The sequence below is a fragment of the Scyliorhinus canicula genome, chromosome 1, assembly GCF_902713615.1.
Source record: "Scyliorhinus canicula chromosome 1, sScyCan1.1, whole genome shotgun sequence".
Taxonomy (NCBI): Eukaryota; Metazoa; Chordata; class Chondrichthyes; order Carcharhiniformes; family Scyliorhinidae; genus Scyliorhinus; species Scyliorhinus canicula.
The window spans coordinates 35,607,689-35,625,017 of NC_052146.1; the positions used below are offsets into that span (position 1 = coordinate 35,607,689).

At 42.4% G+C, this 17,329-nt stretch overlaps 2 protein-coding genes across 3 annotated transcripts in view; one reads left to right on the forward strand and one right to left on the reverse strand.

Annotated features, from left to right (window-relative positions):
- Positions 1 to 3,632, forward strand: part of LOC119956294 (rhomboid domain-containing protein 3-like) — a 53,551-nt gene extending 49,919 nt beyond the window's left edge. Inside the window, 2 exon segments of the mRNA XM_038783419.1 lie at positions 976 to 1,401; positions 3,291 to 3,632. Coding sequence (XP_038639347.1) covers positions 976 to 1,401; positions 3,291 to 3,447 — 583 coding nt within the window. The 3' untranslated portion in view covers positions 3,448 to 3,632.
- A 432-nt stretch (positions 3,633 to 4,064) lies between these two features.
- emid1 (EMI domain containing 1) overlaps positions 4,065 to 17,329 on the reverse strand; it is a 441,840-nt gene continuing 428,575 nt past the window's right edge. For both annotated transcript variants that reach the window (XM_038783630.1, XM_038783542.1), the window contains one exon: positions 4,065 to 5,942. In XM_038783630.1, the coding sequence (XP_038639558.1) occupies positions 5,919 to 5,942 (24 nt within the window). In that variant the 3' untranslated portion in view covers positions 4,065 to 5,918. The remainder of the gene's footprint in view (positions 5,943 to 17,329) is intronic.

Sequence of the window (17,329 nt, forward strand, 5' to 3'; positions counted from 1 at the left end):
TACAATTGCTTCACAACTCCAGGGTCCCAGGTTCGATTCCTGCCTTGGGTCACTGTCTGTGCGGAGTCTGCACGTTCTCCCCGTGTGTGTGTGGGTTTCCTCCGGGTGCTCTGGTTTCCTCCCACAGTCCAAAGATGTGCAGGTTAGGTGGATTGGCCATGCTAAATTGCCCTTAGTGTCCAAAATTGTCCTTAGTGTTGGGTGTGGTTACTGGATTATGGGGATAGGGTGGAGGCAGTGGGCTTGGGTGGGGTGCTCTTTCCAAGAGATGTTGCAGACTCGATGGGCCGAATGGCCTCCTTCTGCACTGTAAATTCTATTCTATGGCAGAGTGCCAGCTGGGTAGGGTGGAAGTGTGGTGAGGTTGGGTTAGGGGGAGTCAGAGGTTTGAGGGGGGATTGGAGGGTCAGGAAGGAGATGGATGGTAATGATCCCGTAGCGCACCTCGGGAAGGGTATGAGGGGTGGGGTGTCTGGGGTAGGACTATTCAGAATCGATAGTTCTGGGCCTATATTTCCAAATTTTGTGCCATTTGCAAACTTTGAAACTATGACCTCTATACCCGAGTACAGGTCATTAATATATATCAGAAAGAACAATGGCCCTAATACTAAGCCAAGGGGGACACTATTGTTTACCCCCCTTCAGTCTGATAAACAATTGCTGACCACTACCCAGCTTTTTTGCTCTTGCCCCTTTCATATCTGTGCTATCTCTACCCCTTTAGCCCCTTGGACTTCAACTTTACGAACAAGGTTAATATAAACTATAATATTTCAAGGCCTCTAATTTATCTAATAATTAGTAGATTAGTACCCAGTCTTGCCTGTGAGCTTAAAGTGTTCTACTAATATAGTTTTCAACACGTTTATGTTTGATCTGTGAATTATGACTAAATATTTCAGTTTTGGCTCGACCGTTATTAATATTTTCAAAAAGGTTGTACCATCCACCATGTCGCAATCACATTTGCAGATTTCATCCTGTGACAGAGGCCTATGATACTCACCAATTTTCAATGGCTCACTCAACGGCTGCCCCTGTTGACTTTGCAACAAGAGAAAGCAATAGCTACAATATTGAGATGGATTCTCAGTGGACTGGAACCTCCAACCAGACGTTGCCGGTTTCACAGCCTCACAGTGGATCTGCACACAACAATTATTTACAAGGTGACCTGTACAGCCAATATGATTTTACACATCCCAGACAAGTGGACCCAAACTCTCATCTCTCTGAATTTTATCACATGAATCCGGATAATATTTATTCTGCTGCTGCTTGTGGCCTTCTCACGGATGAGGACCTTTTTCATGCTGGTGTTGTCGCCTCCTTGCAAGAATCTGGAATCCGGCAGAGCAGTAAATTGGAAATACCTAAATCTTCAGTCTCTTCACTCCGGTAGGTAACTGACAATAAAAGATTATTAGGCACTTAGTAAATACAATTTACCAAAAATGTTTTAGAAAATCCTGGGCGGGATTCTCTGTTCTGCCAGCCGTGTTTTCTGGCGCTGTGCACCCCCGCCTGCAGCGGGATTCTCCGTTTCCCCCCAGCGGGCCAATGGGGTTTCCTATTGTGCCCATCCCCTTGCCGTCGGGAAACTCGTGGGCGTGGGTGCGCTGTCGATGGACCAGAGGATCCCGCCGATGAACAATTCCGCTGCCTAAGTTTCGGAAGGATTAACAAGCAGTTAAATTCAGTTGCCTGCAATTACTGTTATCGAGTCCTGAAATTACATGTCCACAGAAATAGTTTCCAATCCAATCTCTTAACAGCAGGCTTCCAAAAATGGTTCGAATCACATTTAATCCAAAAATGGTTGGAATCACATTCAAAATACCCATTGGCATCCTCACTATCATCTATGCTGTCAGTGTCATCTCCCTCATAATGCTGATGGTCACTGTTGTTACAGCAGTTTAGAACAAACCAATATCAAATAGGACACTTTGTAGACTTTTTGCAAGAGGCCACCAGATATGTCCTGGCAGCGGAACTAAGAGAATCCCAATGGTCTTCTCGATGAGAGGTTTAGTGCAGCCCTGGATCTAATTGTGCTGTAATTGGCTGAGCATAGCTCATGAATCCTCTCAAAAATGTGCTTGTTAATGGTTTGTCTTTGTCGCTAAGCAGACAGCCTTTCATTATACAGGGCTATGGCTCACAGAGGGTAGATTTAACTTTGGTTTAAAGTGGGTAACATTGAATTAGCCAGCCATTTTCCACAACTCATTCTCTTTTCTACTGAATTCCGTGGAAGAGAAATTCAAGGGGATTATATAATAGACCGCCAATTGCACAGGATAATGGTAAGTCCACATTATTTGGTCTTATTTTGGTCACCTTAAGAAAGAATGTACTTGCTTTCAAGGGAGTGCAGTGAAGGCTACTAGATTGATTCCTGGAATGAGCTCATTGTCCTACAAGAGGAGATTGAATAGACTAGGGTGGCATGGTAACACAGTGGTTAGCAATGTTGGTTCACAGTGCCAGGGACCTGGGTTCGATTCCCAGCTTGGGTCGCTGTCTTTGTGGACTCTTCCCATCTACGCGGGTTTCCTCCAACAAGTCCCGAAAGACATGCTTGTTAGGTAAACTGGACATTCTGAATTCTCCCTCCGTGTACCTGAACAGGCCCTGTTGTGTGGCAACTAGAGGATTTTCACAGTAACTTCATTGCAATGTAACGTAAACCTACTTGTGACACTAATAAAGATTATTATTATTATTATTCCTCAGAGTTTAGAAGAATGAAGTGATCTCACTGAGATGTGTGAACTTCTTAAAGAACATGACAGGGTGGACACTGGGAGGGGACCATAGTCTCAGGATAAGGATTGGGCTGTTTTGGACACAAAAGGGTTATGAATCTTGGGAATTCTCTGCCGCAGGCAGCTTGGATGCTTAGTTGTTGAATATATTTCAAGTGAGAGATTGACATTTTTGGATACTCAGGGAATCAAGGGAGTTGAGATGGTTCAGGAACGTGTTGCAGAAGCAGAGAATAAACCATAATCTTATTGAATGATGGACAGCCTTGAGGGCTCAAATGATCTGTTCCATTCAATATCATCTATTTTAAACCAACAGCCTAAGTAAAAAAAAATAACCCTGTTATGTCCATGTGATGAGCTGCCTCGTCGATCATTCTGTTGAAAAATGACTGCAACTTTCTCAATGGATTTCATGAGTGGAACTATAATTAGAATACCATTTCCCATGTACTACACATAATCCTTTATGCAATACAGTACTTAACATTTGCTTTCATTCTCTCTCTCGCTCAGGCTACAACAATTAAAACAGATGGGCTTTTCAACAGAAAAGGCTGTTTTAGCGCTGGCAGCATCAGGAAAGGTAGAGGGTGCCATTAACCTCCTTGTGGAAGATCAAGTTGGAGAGGATGCTGTTGTGACTGCAAATATGAAACCGATATCTAAGTGAATGTTACTGGCACTGCTAAATAATACCCCCCGCCAAAGCAAATGACTTTATAGGGTCCTCAAAGCAGATATCAATACAGCCATTCAATGCTACTTTGAATGGGTCAGAAAAATTAAATATCAACACAGTTCAATCCATTTTTGTACATTTGCATTTATGTACCAATAAAATTGTTCCTTAAATTTCCGTGCCCAGTGGTCATTTTTCAACAATATATTTCCGGAATGATCAATAATATTTGTATACGTTGAAAGGAATGCTGGACAAGCTGGTACGGTTTTGATGTTTTGAAATCTGTTCTCTACCTGGCTGTGCCAAGTGTGAAGTATTTGGCATGAAGCCTGTCATAAAGTGAAATACATATATTTCTAAAGCATTTCTGTACAGCCAAGCGCTAAAATTGTATCTTATTGTAAGTTTGGAATGATGTGAAAAGTCATGGAGATTATGAATAAACATTATTAACAAAATTAATTCAAACTGGTTCCTACAAAAGTGTAATAGCTTAAACCTGTAACCAACTTTGGTCACATGAGTGACTTTTACATTTCTTTTTGTCTTTATACAGCAATAAAATATTTTTAAAATTAAAGCAAAGCATCAAAACAAATAGGTCATAAGACTTAATTTACCTTTTAATGACACATGTCTCATGGTTGGTATAAAACAGTGCTCTGTATTGAAAATTAAGTACGCCCTTTAAGACTGTATATGAAAACACAATGTTACCAAAGTTGTACATCGTAAATATACTTAAGTGAATACTTTTGCGAGCAACCTGCATTAAAAGCCCATATTCAAGATACAGAATCTGTAGATAAACAAATAGCAAACTGAAATCAGAAACACATGTTGTCTTAATTATAATATTAAACATTGCATACTGAGCACCATTAAGACACACACATAATTCTGTTACAGCCCAAAATGACTGTAATTGAAATGCTACCTTCAAGTACAAACTCAGAGATATCTGCACATAAATACTTTATATTTTCATGCTTTGATGGTAAAATGTCCTGTTTATTTTGATCCAGAATTTTAAGTTGCAGTCCTCTGTTGTCTTGTGACTTTTAAATTGGATGTGCAATTAGTCAACATTGTTTTTGTTGATTTGCTATCTATTTTAATGTATGCCCTTTAAAGCTACAAAATACAGTTTCTAATAAGAGTTACAAATGTTAAGGAATTACTGGTATGTAATGTTCAAATGTAATAGAAAAAGGCAGTGTTTGTTGGGATTAATATTTTTGAGTAATGCATGGATCATTTCAATATGCTACAAAACAACATTTCTAAATTACATTTAATCCGACCATAGGAAAACAGCTTCAATGGTTCACTGAAAATAAGATTTGCTTTACTATCCCTTATTGCTGTTACCATAAATGTAAGAGAATCAGTAAAGTAGCTCTAATATAATTTAAAGAGACAGGATCCCATTTGATAAACTTCTCCCAGGCTTTCATTCCAGCTTTCAAGAATGCATTAAAATGCAAACCATTGCCAGCTTTAATTCAAAAGGTGGGCTTTAAACGTGTACCTTCCAATGCAACCATGCTATTTGCAAAGTAACAAGGCTGCTTTCCTTGATCTTTTAAGACACCTTCCAAAAATGAGAGAGAAATTAAAAATTTAAATCTCTTGTAATTGTTTCTTCCCTTTGATCTAAAATTATTTACATTCCAATTAAGTAATAATTACTGGCAAACCTACTTCAAATCAAAAAAACACAAGTAGAAAGACCCTGAGTACACAGAGATTGTTAGATTCATAAAATGGAATGGAGCCAGTATTCTGTCATAAATGGTGATCATTTTGGAGAGAACGATATGGAAGGAGGTGACCAAGGGAGAGTGTCTCATTAAACAATTATTTTGTTTCATGTAATACCACTACATTATCTTTAGAAATACATCATGTAGACTGATGGCAATAGTATGGTTATACAGCATTTTCGAAAAAGTAATCTACTTGTGATAAAAAGTAAATGCAAAGTAAACACTTTCACAAATATATGAGAGTGGCTGCCTTATGAAATATTCACCAGAGGCTAAATTTATGTAAAAAAACACAGAATAGTAATCAAATGGTGACACATTTTGTGACGTCTCTACCAGATCTCTGAGATTCCCATTAAGAAAGCAGCCTAAAACACAAGTTATTTTCAGCACGGATAGAGCAAAATGCTCGCAGTTGGACGAGGCACGTCCAGTTGGTCCAGTGATGTATTACGCACAGGACAAAATAAACGCTTTATGAACAATTCCAGTGGTTTGGTAATCTGCTTACCCCAGTATACCACATGTTTTTTCAGGAAGGCACCACACCGTTTACATTTGTTGACATTAACATTGTCCTGAATCATTTCTCTCCAGTTTTATGTGCAAGCCTGTGTGAGATAATCTTGTAGGCTGCAAAGCTGCCTCTCTTGCCTCTGAAGAAATTTGGAGGTACAGTCGCGTAGGGATCTACTCCAGATCCATGATCAGGTTCTGTTATGATGAAGACAACATAGTAAATTGAGTTGGGCAGGAACTTGGGCAGAAAGGAAAGTACTGTTTAAAAAACACAAGAGAGAGCCAATTTGTTGAATCTCAGCGTTACATTTTCAATTCAATCGTAGCAGCATCAGATGAAGTTATTTATGTGAAGCACACTGGTTGAAGAATGGAGTTTGAATTGTATGTTCAGAATATTGACCATTAAAGCACAGCATTTTACGAGGTGTAATTTAATTGTCGGAATTTGAAATGCCTAGGCTGGAAATGACTGTGAACAATATTTATGTATGCGTTAATGTACAATATTCCTCAGCTATTTTAATGATTGTTTTTGCACCTCAATGTAAACGGGTTAACACTCCAATTAAAATAGCAGAGAGAAATTTGATGTGAATGCAAAAAAGCATTCCCATGGTCACAACAATCACAATCATTTTCAGACTATCTTCAGAATTCTGAGAGCTGAATTAAAACACATTAAAATTATTTCATGCAGGACTTGCAGTCAGTTCCTGTCTTCTGGTGTTTCTCAAGAATTTAGTATTGATAAAGCTTGTAGAAATAAGAGGAAATTATTAGGGCAGATTTGAAAATTCCAGGTTTGCCACAATTGAGTGGAATTAGTCTGAAACTTTAAACATCGAAAGATGAGGTGGCTTGACTAGCCTGTTTAATTGCTGCACACTTAAGTCAAAGCAAATACTTGTGTTGTTTCTCTCAATTTTAATACAGGGTATAATTCTGACAGAAAAAGAGTGATATTTTCAGGTTGTACATTTCATCAGATTTAGGGAATTGGGGACCAAACAAATTTCTAATTTTAAAAAAGAATATTCTTTATATACTCTTTATCAATTAGCCCTTTCCAGTTGACTTTTATGAAAGGCAACAGCCCCCTCAGTTTTAGTGTATATATTATGGTTTTGGCAATTAACAACAGTGCACGAGTTATTGTATCAGGAAAAAAAATGACTTGTGACTTTTTAGGTTCGATCAAGTAAATCTATTACAATAAAAATAAAAAATACTAGAATACCCAGCGCCTGAAAAAAGGATTTGGTTAATGTTTGGCTGGAGCCTTAAAATACACCGATGAAATCCTTTTAGGGTTGACCAGAACAAAGGGGTTATGCATCAAATGTATTTGCAATGTGGGCAGCACAGTAGCACAGTGGTTAGCACAGTTGCTTCACAGCTCCAGGGTCCCAGATTCGATTCCTGTCTCGGGTCACTGATCGATGGGGAGTCTGCGCATTCTTCCCGTGGGTTTCCTCCGGGTGCTCCAGTTTCCTCCCACAGTCTAAAGATGTGCAGGCTAGGTGGATTGGGTTATGATAAATTGCCCTTTGTGTCCAAAAAGGTTGGATTGGGTTATGTGGATAGGGTGGAGACATGGGCTTAAATGGGGTGCTCTTTCCAAGGGCTTGTGCAGACACGATGGGCCAAATGGCCTCCTTCTACCCTGTAAATTCTATGATTCTATAAATTACATAAGAGATTAGTGTGTAAAATGAAAGCGTATGGGACTGGAGGTAGTGTATTGAGATGAATAGAAAACTGGTTGGTAGACAGAAAACAAAGAGTAAACAGTAACTAGTGGGATACTGAAGGGATCAGTGCTAGGACACCAGCTATTCGCAATGATTTAGATGAGGGAACTAAATGTAATATCTCTAAATTTGCAGATGACTAAATACTGGCATAGAAGTTGAGGGCCAGTGTCAACTCGACAGCCACCGGGAGCAGGTGTCCTCCTCCTAACCCTCGCAGTTCCAGGTACATCGCCACCAGGCACAGGTGTCGCACGGTTTCTTTAGTGAGCCAGAGCCAAGAATGGCACACGTGGGGCTGGATTCTCCTCACCCCGATGCCGAAATCGCGGCCGGCATCAAGGCAGAAATACATTTCCCCACATGGAATCGGGACCGGAGCCAGTTCCCCGATTCTCCGGGCCCCGATAAACGACGCGTATCCCCTACCTGTAACCTTCGCTGGAGGCCCGCCCCGCCATTCTCCGCCCCCGACCGGCTGAAATCCCGACAGCGTGGATCTAACATGGTCCTGTTGGTACGGACTGAGTCTGTAGCCGCCCTGGTCGGGGGCGGGCCAATCGGAGGGCACTATGTTTAAGGTCCAACTCTACAGTCTGAGTCTGCCATGGAGCATGGCGCAGCCGCTGGAGGCTGCCGTCGTGCGCATGTGCGACCTCTGATCTGGAAATGCAGGGGCCCTTATATACAGCAAAAGCTGCTAGTTTCACGCTGGTTCACTGCTAGCCCCATGCAGGGCTAGGAATATGTGGCCCTTTCTCGACAGTTTTTCTGGCGTGAAAGTCCACAGTTCTTACGACAGCGTGGGTACATAGTCCCAAAAACAGAGAATCCAGCCCATGGTCTGGGAGCTTCTTGAAGGACAAGCACCGACCGTATTAACGTGGCCAGATGCGGTTTCACCTTCACACCTCCTCCTCGGACGGCTGGCTCTTGTGCCTCACCAGCTGGGCCCTGCTGTTCTGGGGCAGGCTCCTGTCGTGCAGCATCTTCCCTGGACTAGCCTTGGTGCTTATGCAGCCATGCATCTGCGACAGCAGCAACGGCCAGGTTGATGGCTAGCCTCGCTGGCTGGGTTCCAACATCAATTTTGTTGCGGGGGAGGGGGGTGGCGAAAGAGTCAAAGACTGTCACCAAGCAGTTAGACTCACTTAAATATGCCAGTGCCGATGCTCCCGAGGCCCAGGAACAAATGCCCATGCCTGGGAGACCTTGCCACAGTCCTGTTTAGTACTGGTGCACACAAACATGGACTAATCATGTGGTGTCTCCCAGACCGTTGGAGGTCCCTGGATGTTCGGACTCTGGGCAGTGCCCCTGCCAGCCCAACAGTGCCACCTGGGCACACTGGAGGCATTCGCTGCAGGCACCAAGAAACACCCCGGTAAACACGCCCAAAACGGGACTTTTTTCCCGTTCAATCACGCCTGCAATCTCAGAGCAGAGCAAGAACATGTGAGGATGACCATGAGAAAGAAGGTTTATGTTTTTGGCTCCTTCTGGATTGGCACCAGAGATAATGGCAACATCTTGCAGCATGTCATCCACTGTTGTGTAAGGAGGTCACTCACTCTCTATTCAAGAAAAGCTAACTATGTTTCATTCATGCATGCCAGAGACAAGCTGACGGAATGAACATGCGACTTCGCTGGGACGGCAAGCTTCCTGTGGTGCAGTAAACTGGTGCCTGCATGCCCATTGCTTTACAAGTGCCACATCTCAACTCTACCCTACAGTGAAAGCTAAACCTAACGGGACTCCAGATGATTTGCGACTAAAGGCAGTGAATCCTGCTATCCTGACAGCCTCCATTTTGGAACAGTTCATTGACCTGGCTCCATTTGGGCCACCATGGCAAATCATAGACTGATTTCACATCAATGAAATGAAAATTGCTTACTGTCACGAGTAGGCTTCAATGAAGTTACTGTGAAAAGCCCCTAGTCGCCACATTCCGGCGCCTGTCCGGGGAGGCTGGTACGGGAATCGAACCGTGCTGCTGGCCTGCTTGGTCTGCTTTAAAAGCCAGCGATTTAGCCGAGTGAGCTAAACCAGCCCCTGGTATCAGTAAGCAAATCGCACACATGCACAGCTTGCGTGCAATGGAAACCATGCTGCCACATGACATGTGGCCTAGAAGGCCTGGCAGTAGATTGCACCACCAAAACTCGGGTGGCAGCAGTCTGGTTAAATTGGCTGACCAGCATCAGCAAGGGCACTGGCGGAAAAATGCCACCTCCTTGAGAGAGGACATCAGGCTCATGCTCCATGGAAACACTGTCATTCCCACGGGTCCAAAGCATCCCAGCAATCCAAATAAACTCTTAGAGGTCACATTGGTGGACTGCCATGGCAGCCCATAAGCTACTTTGTAATCCACAGCCATGAAGACAATAGTCTGAGTTTGCATGGCAGCATTCAGATGTTGGGTGGCTGCTGCTTGTGCTGCAATGGATGCTGCACCATTGGCCGTAAAGTGCTGTGTCATGGTTGGGTTTGTGAGTATGTGAATGGAGTCTACCTCCATGTGGAAATGATGGGATCCAATCACTGCACAAAGCTCCTTTTAGTTTGATGCCAGACCCACTCCTTGGCGCTGACTGCAGGCTTTCAGGTAGACTTCCTAATACATCAAGCATTTTGCTGCACACACCCATCAGCGTTCTTTCTGTAGTTTGTCTCATTGAAGTCCCCATCTAAGTCCGCAAAAGTGGAACCTATGGTCAATCTATCACTCTGGCAAGCTGGAGCGTGTGTGATCTGTTCCCCCGTGTGCTGTTTGCAGCTCACTCGTGCCCAATGTCTCGGCAGGTGCAGATATCAATCCCCTCCCTAAGATACGTGTAGTTTCAGTATTTAATCTGGCGGCTGAGATTGTGAAGTCAAGCGAAGGTGATGTGTCTTCTTCATCAGTCTCAGATTGGTGCTTCTCTACTGCCTGGTCAGGTTGCCCCTCTTGGGTATCTGAAAGAGAAAGGTTCAAAGGTAGAATTGTGGTGCTGGGAGGGGAAAAGCGAAAGGTGCAGCTTTATACCATCTGCAGCTTGTACATTAGAAGAGTGTCGGAAATAGGGGGAAATGGGATGTGAGAAGGAGGATTATACAGAAGGATACCACCATCTTCAATGGTTTTAGCCCTGCCAATGTCACTGCCACAGCCTCAGCAATGGTTTTTTGAATAATGGGCAACACCATCTACTTCATGGGGTTTAGCACATACATGGCCCTGTCTCCCATCTAGTTTTCTCCAACTACTTCTGCTAAATCACCCTTTTCATGCAAGGGTGAGGGATGGTGTGTTTAGTGAGTGTTGTGTGGCCTGGCTGGTTGACGTAGTTGAATAGCTGAGAGTCTGTGCAATCTGCGAGATGTGGGTGTGAGGCTTGCATCAGCGCCATGTGTCTGTGAGGGTGAGGTGAAGCATATGAATGGTGGGCTCGAGTCCCAGTTGGTAGGAATCGTTGGTAGGTGAGTTAAGGGGCTTTAGTAAATTGAGCAATGTCTGAAACTTTTGGTAGAGTTGATCGAATATGGCAATCAAGGACGCATTCTCTGATCTTGACCACCCATGAGAGGTCATTGAATTTCTTGCGGCACTGCATCCAGTTCCTTGTGGTTTGATTCCAGACACTGGCCTCCATAGCTATCTGCTCCTGCTGCCCTTCGACTGTGTGCCTGGAGGCACCCCTTTCCCCACTGTAGGGCATCTCCTCTTCCTTTCTACATCCTCATCCAACATCATCCATATTCGATCCAGTGCAGAGTTTGAAAGCCTTGCAGCCCTCTCTCTCCCACATTGTACCATTCCGCACTCTTTTCCAGGTCAGATTCTCTTCAACCATAACTTGCAGCATCTGCTCCAGCCACAGTGCACCTCCCCTATTCAGTAGTGCAGGCTCGGTTGAACTGGTTCTAGCCACTCATGATTTTGGGCCCTCTGCTTATGCGTCCCTGGCAATTAGGCCATTCAAATGGAGAGACAGCTTGCTGGCTGTGGACCAGTCATGCATGACGATCTTTACTCCTATTTTTTGGGTCTATCCAATTTAGCCCGCTTGTGCTCAGATAGCAATGGGGATGGGAGCAGCAACAGCTAGGGTCTTCTCAGGACAAAGCAAAGCAAAGGAAGTCTCCAAACCAAAATAAATCAGTTATTTTTTGAGGTAGACTGACATTTTGATAGATGAGCAGTTTTGAAATGCCGGCATCTGCGACAGCAGAGAGAGAAATATTGTTACTTCTGTAGAACAGATCATTTCACTTTAACGTGTTCCGCACATTGTGAAGAGAGGGACAGAAAGAAAGAAAACATGAAGAAAATGCATTTGGGTGTAAAGTTAGAACTTGGCAAAGAGCGTAAACAATTGAGTTGAGAGTCAGTAACCATTTTGCTGAACTCTTGTTTTAAATTCAAAGTACCCAATTCTTTTTTTTCCAATTAAGGGGCAATTTAAAACATAGCACAGAGAACATACAGTGCAGAAGGAGGTCATTCGGCCCATCGAGTCTGCATCGACTCACTTAAGCCCTCATATCCCCGTAACCCAAAAACCCCTCCTAACCTTTATGGCCACTAAGGGCAATTTATCATGGTCAATCCACCTAACTTGCACGTCTTTGGACTGTGGGAGGAAACCGGAGCACCCGGAGGAAAGCCACGCAGACACGGGGAGAACGTGCAGACTCCGCACAGACAGTGACCCAAGCCGGGAATCAAACCTGGGACCCTGGCGCTGTGAAGCCACAGTGCTATCCACTTGTGCTACCATGCTGCATTTAGCATGGTCAATCTACCTACCCTGCAAATCTTATGGATTGTGGGGGTGAGACCCACGCAGACACGGGGAAAATATGCATTTTGCTGAACACTATGATAATTCAGTATTAGATTTATCGCAGGTTTTACAGTGTTATGGAGATAACAAGAATTGAGAGGATGTTTAAAAAATGCTAAATGCAGTACCTGACAACTCTACATATGACTGAAATGCTGCTGCCTTTGCTGGATTAAAATTTACAAAACCTATTTAATAAATTCACTCATCAAGAAATAATTTGGCCTTTTATTATTGTTACTTATTACCAATAATGAAAATATTTACACACTTAAAGTCAAACCATTTCATAGAATGTAATGTTGAGCTCAGCCTCTTGTGGATACTTGAGGCTTTAATTTTTGAGATGAATCCATATCACATGAACAATATCATTAATATGTAATTATATGCAGAAATGCAGGGCAGACCTATCAGACGATGGACCACCCAAAGAGTCGACAGCAGACAACGCATCTCTGCCTATCATAGCAACCTCACAGTCATTTTAGATACAGAGGAGTATGATTTGGCTGGAGACCAGACTTGCACCCCTTACTCAGGAAAATGTCCAGCCTCTGAAAGCTACTCGCCAATCATATTGGCCTTAATGTGGAAAGGGAGCTATTGAGGGAGGCAACCTCCCTTCCCGCCCGACGCCCGAGCTGGGTGGCCCACCGGGCCTCCTCACTGTCCCCGAACACTTCCTGCCAGCCTCACAAGCTCAGCCAATGGGACGTAGCCCTTAAATGGCCAATAATTGCTCACTTAAGACCCACCCCGCCCTCGCTTTAAGGCAACATGATGGTGTAGCAGTCATGTCACTGAACTAGGAATCCAGAGGCCCAGGCTAATACTGTGGGGATATGAGGTCAAATCCCACTGTGGCAGGCACTGGAATTTAAATTCAGTTGACAAAATCTGGAACGATAATCTCTGTAATAGTGACCGAGAAACTATCATTGATTGTTGTAAAAATCCATCAGGTTCATGAATGACTTTCAGGGATGGAAATCTGTCATCCTTCCCTGGTCTGGCCTACCTGTGACTCCAGATCCACAGCAATGTTGTCATCTGGAATGGCCTGGTTGGCAAGCCATTCAGTTCAAGGGCAACAAATTAGGAAGGGCAATAAAGGGGCCAGTGATTCCCAGATCCAATGAAAGAATAAAATAAAAATTGGAACGAGTGGTCATGGGCCTTGACCGGCCCACATACAATTGTGGACAGTTTTGCATAACAAATGTACATATTCCTTGCATAAATTAAACTGGGCCAGTCAAGCATTACAATACCGTGTAGGTATCTTGAGAAGACTTTACGTATTTTATTTTAAAATGCACAGCAGGTATTTTATTGTATTAAAATTAGTGTTTTCTCTTACTGGGCCTTTATAGACTATGCAACTTGAGCAAACACTTTCCCATTTCGTCTAGGCTGTGTTTTAGTAATATCACAACATTTTTCACCACTTACCTAAATAGTTTTAAACCATTATAAATTATTTGGCAATTATAATTATGATATGCCCAACATTAAACATCATCATATTTCTCTGTCACCAATATATTCTTTGACTAAATTTAAAGGTATATCTGAAAGATTATGTGGAGCAGTTTTAAATGGTAAAATAAAGATGACAGCAGATAAAACTAAGAAACATGAGTTCTGTTTAATATTTAATAAATAGACATTTGGTATTGCATAACTTGGGAGTATTACCAAAAAAAGATGTCGTTGAAGCTTTTGGTCTTGCCCTCATCAGGACAATCGCAATGTCAGAGGAAACAACAACTTTATACTGTACGAAAAGAGAGTGCTGATTGGTTGCCATGTAGACTGTTATTGATAAGAGGTGTTGACATGGAGAGTGCACCAGTTAATGGTGACTGACAGTTAACTGTCAATCATTGTTTAAAAATTTAAGCCAGGAAGCTTGACTGATTGGTCAATGCACTTCCCTGAGGAATGAACCAGCGAATGTCTATCGCTTATTTTGTTTGACGGAAACACGGGTAGCACAGTGGATAGCATTGTGGCTTCACAGCGACAGGGTCCCAGGTTCGATTCCCCGCTGGGTCACTGTCTGTGCGGAGTCTGCACTTCTCCCCGTGTTTGCGTGGGTTTCCTCCGGGTGCTCCGGTTTCCTCCCACAGTCCAAAGACGTGCAGGTTGGGTGGTTTGGGCATACTAAATTGCCCTTAGTATCCAAAACGTTTAGGAGGGGTTATTGGGTTATGGAGATAGGGTGGAAGTGAGGGCTTAAGTGGGTCGGTGCAGACACGATGGGCCGAATGGCCTCCTTCTGCACTGTATGTTCTATGTAATCTATCTATGTAAAAACAGGCACAACGTGTGTACATGTTCTTTCTGTCTGCAAAAAATAGGGCCCTGTGTATTAATATATGTAGCATGTATCAAACAGCATGTCCCTTCCGCTGTTCGATAAATGACAAGTTACAGACTACTCAACCACTCCATTCTTGGAAAACTCAAAACACAGTGTCCAACATTAGATTTGATTCCGTGATTGGACGACATTTACTAAATAATCCTCAAATTGTGCTAAAATTACATTGACAACCAAATTAAGATCGACAGTTGGACTCACAATGTGGTACATTTGAGTGTACTCGGAGCTACAATATATAATACACAGGACCCTGTTCTTTGTAGACAGAAGGAACATATACACAGGTTGTGCCTATTACACCTAAACAAAATAAATGACAGCCATTTTCTGGTTCATCCCTCAGGGCAATGCCTTGACCAATCAGAGTCAAGCTGCCTGTTTTAAACTTTCAGACCATGCTAGACAGTTAACTGTCAGTCATTATTAACTAGTGCATCCTCCATGGCAATGCCTTTACCAATGAGAATCCACTTGAGAATCAATCAGCACTCTCTTCTCATACTGTATAAAGTTGTTGTTTCCCTGACATTGGTATTCTTGTGATTGCTGCTCTGATGAGTGCAAAATGAAAAGTTTTGACAACTTTTTTCGGTGATACGTAATATTTAATACTGCCACAGCATTATTAAATACTGTCTATTTTTTGATTTGCAACATGTGACTACATTTTAATTTTAGTCAGATATTAATTTTGAGTCTATGTGCTTTTGTACTGCAACTCAAATTTACAAAGGAAATTGTGAAAGAATTAATGATTTACTTGTTGGTAGAAGTCAATGCAGCAGGTTCTTTATACAGAGAATGCACATTGAGTACTGAGGCCTTGTGTAAAATAAACTGTCATGTAGCTTGGTAATTTATATAGTTTAAATTGTTAAAGAAGCACTGACTATAATTTTTGTGTATTAATGGTACAAAAACACTCCCGAGTCGTATTTACAATCGCAAGTTACAAGTCAATCTCAGTCAATGGAATGGCTATAGGATAAGTGTAAAAGATGAGGCAAAGCAAGGGGTAGGCATCCCAAAGAAGTGGCGCTGAAGAGCATAAAGGGGCAAATTACTCCACTGGAACACATATTCCAATTTCATGTTTTGCAAGATATGTTTGGAGATTTTATAAAATATATATATATTTCTTTAATTTTAGAGTGCCCAATTATTTTTTCCAATTGAGGGGCAATTTAACGTGGCCAATCCACCTATCTTGCACATCTTTGGGTTGTGGGGGTGAAACCCACGCAGACACGGGGAGAACGTGCAAACTCCACACGGATAGTGACCCAGGGCCGGGATTCGAACCCAGGTCCTCAGCGCCGCAGGCAACAATGCTAACCATTGTGCCACCGTGCTGCCCTAAATATATATATTTTTACCATTTATTCTCTCTTCACTTAAATGTTCCTGGGATATAGTTAAGAGGGCCAGTAGTTATTGTTCAATACCTTTGTTGCAGCTGTTATTTTGTTACGCCATTTTCTCCTCCATTATTCAATTTTAACCTCATGACCTACTTCTGAAGCCAAGAAACTCCACAGTGTGGTGTGGTTCCAAGATGCCACCAGAAGCCAACCATACTTTTCCCAAGTAGCCATTTTCATGTTTACATCCAGGTGGTGTCAAAAGGCTAATCAACCACAGTCACAGAGCTATATTTCCCCAACAACGATGGTTTGATAGCAACTGTGAACAGATGATCATTCTCCAGTGACCTCCTGCATATGAGAATACCAATTAACACGGGATTGATTTCCCATTTACCTAGGCTGTTGATGTCCCTTTGGATTATTACACATTGGCTACCACACCCAATTTGATATCACCACACTTGGATTATATTCCATCTTCAAAGTCATTTAACAACAGCAGCTCCAATATGGTTTCCTGTGGCTTGTGAATGATGACAGTCCAGTCCTCTCTGTTGTACATATTATTCTATAATATAACATTTTCCCACTGCATTGTCACCTTTCTCACTTATGTCACATGCTCCTGACATGTTTTATTTAAAATAAATGCCAGTTACATCGTGGAGATCTGTGCTGAATATACTTTGGGAACTGTGAAACGGAAGAAAGCTTTTTGTAAGATGGTATGATAATTTCAAGCTGATTTTCGCCTTAATTTTGTCACTGACAGGATCATTTTTGTAAGAATTACATAGAATCCTTCCGTTACCTGAAGATCATCAGAAATGTAATTGAAATATCACAGTAATAAAACAAGTATAACAAAATATAACTCCTCATCGCTTCTAACAGCATCTGTGGAGGATTGTTCAGTTGTAACAAAATGTTTGGGGCCATTTGCCGTCACAAACACTGCAACTTTTAATGGTTGACCACTTGGTTACCTGGCCACACGATGGCTTCCAGTAAGGTTACCCTTCTAGCCAGAACTTCTAATTCAGCTTGAAGATCTTGGAACATCTGCCAACTAACAGCCTGGTAGAGATTAAAAACAGCAACAGAAAATGTTTTGTACCCCAGTTAAAAAAATAGTTATGATCAGGACTTGGGAACCAGGCCAAACCATGTTTGTATTAATTCATCGTGGCAAATATACCTGTTTATTTAACACTCAAGGAAAAAAAGTCCAATT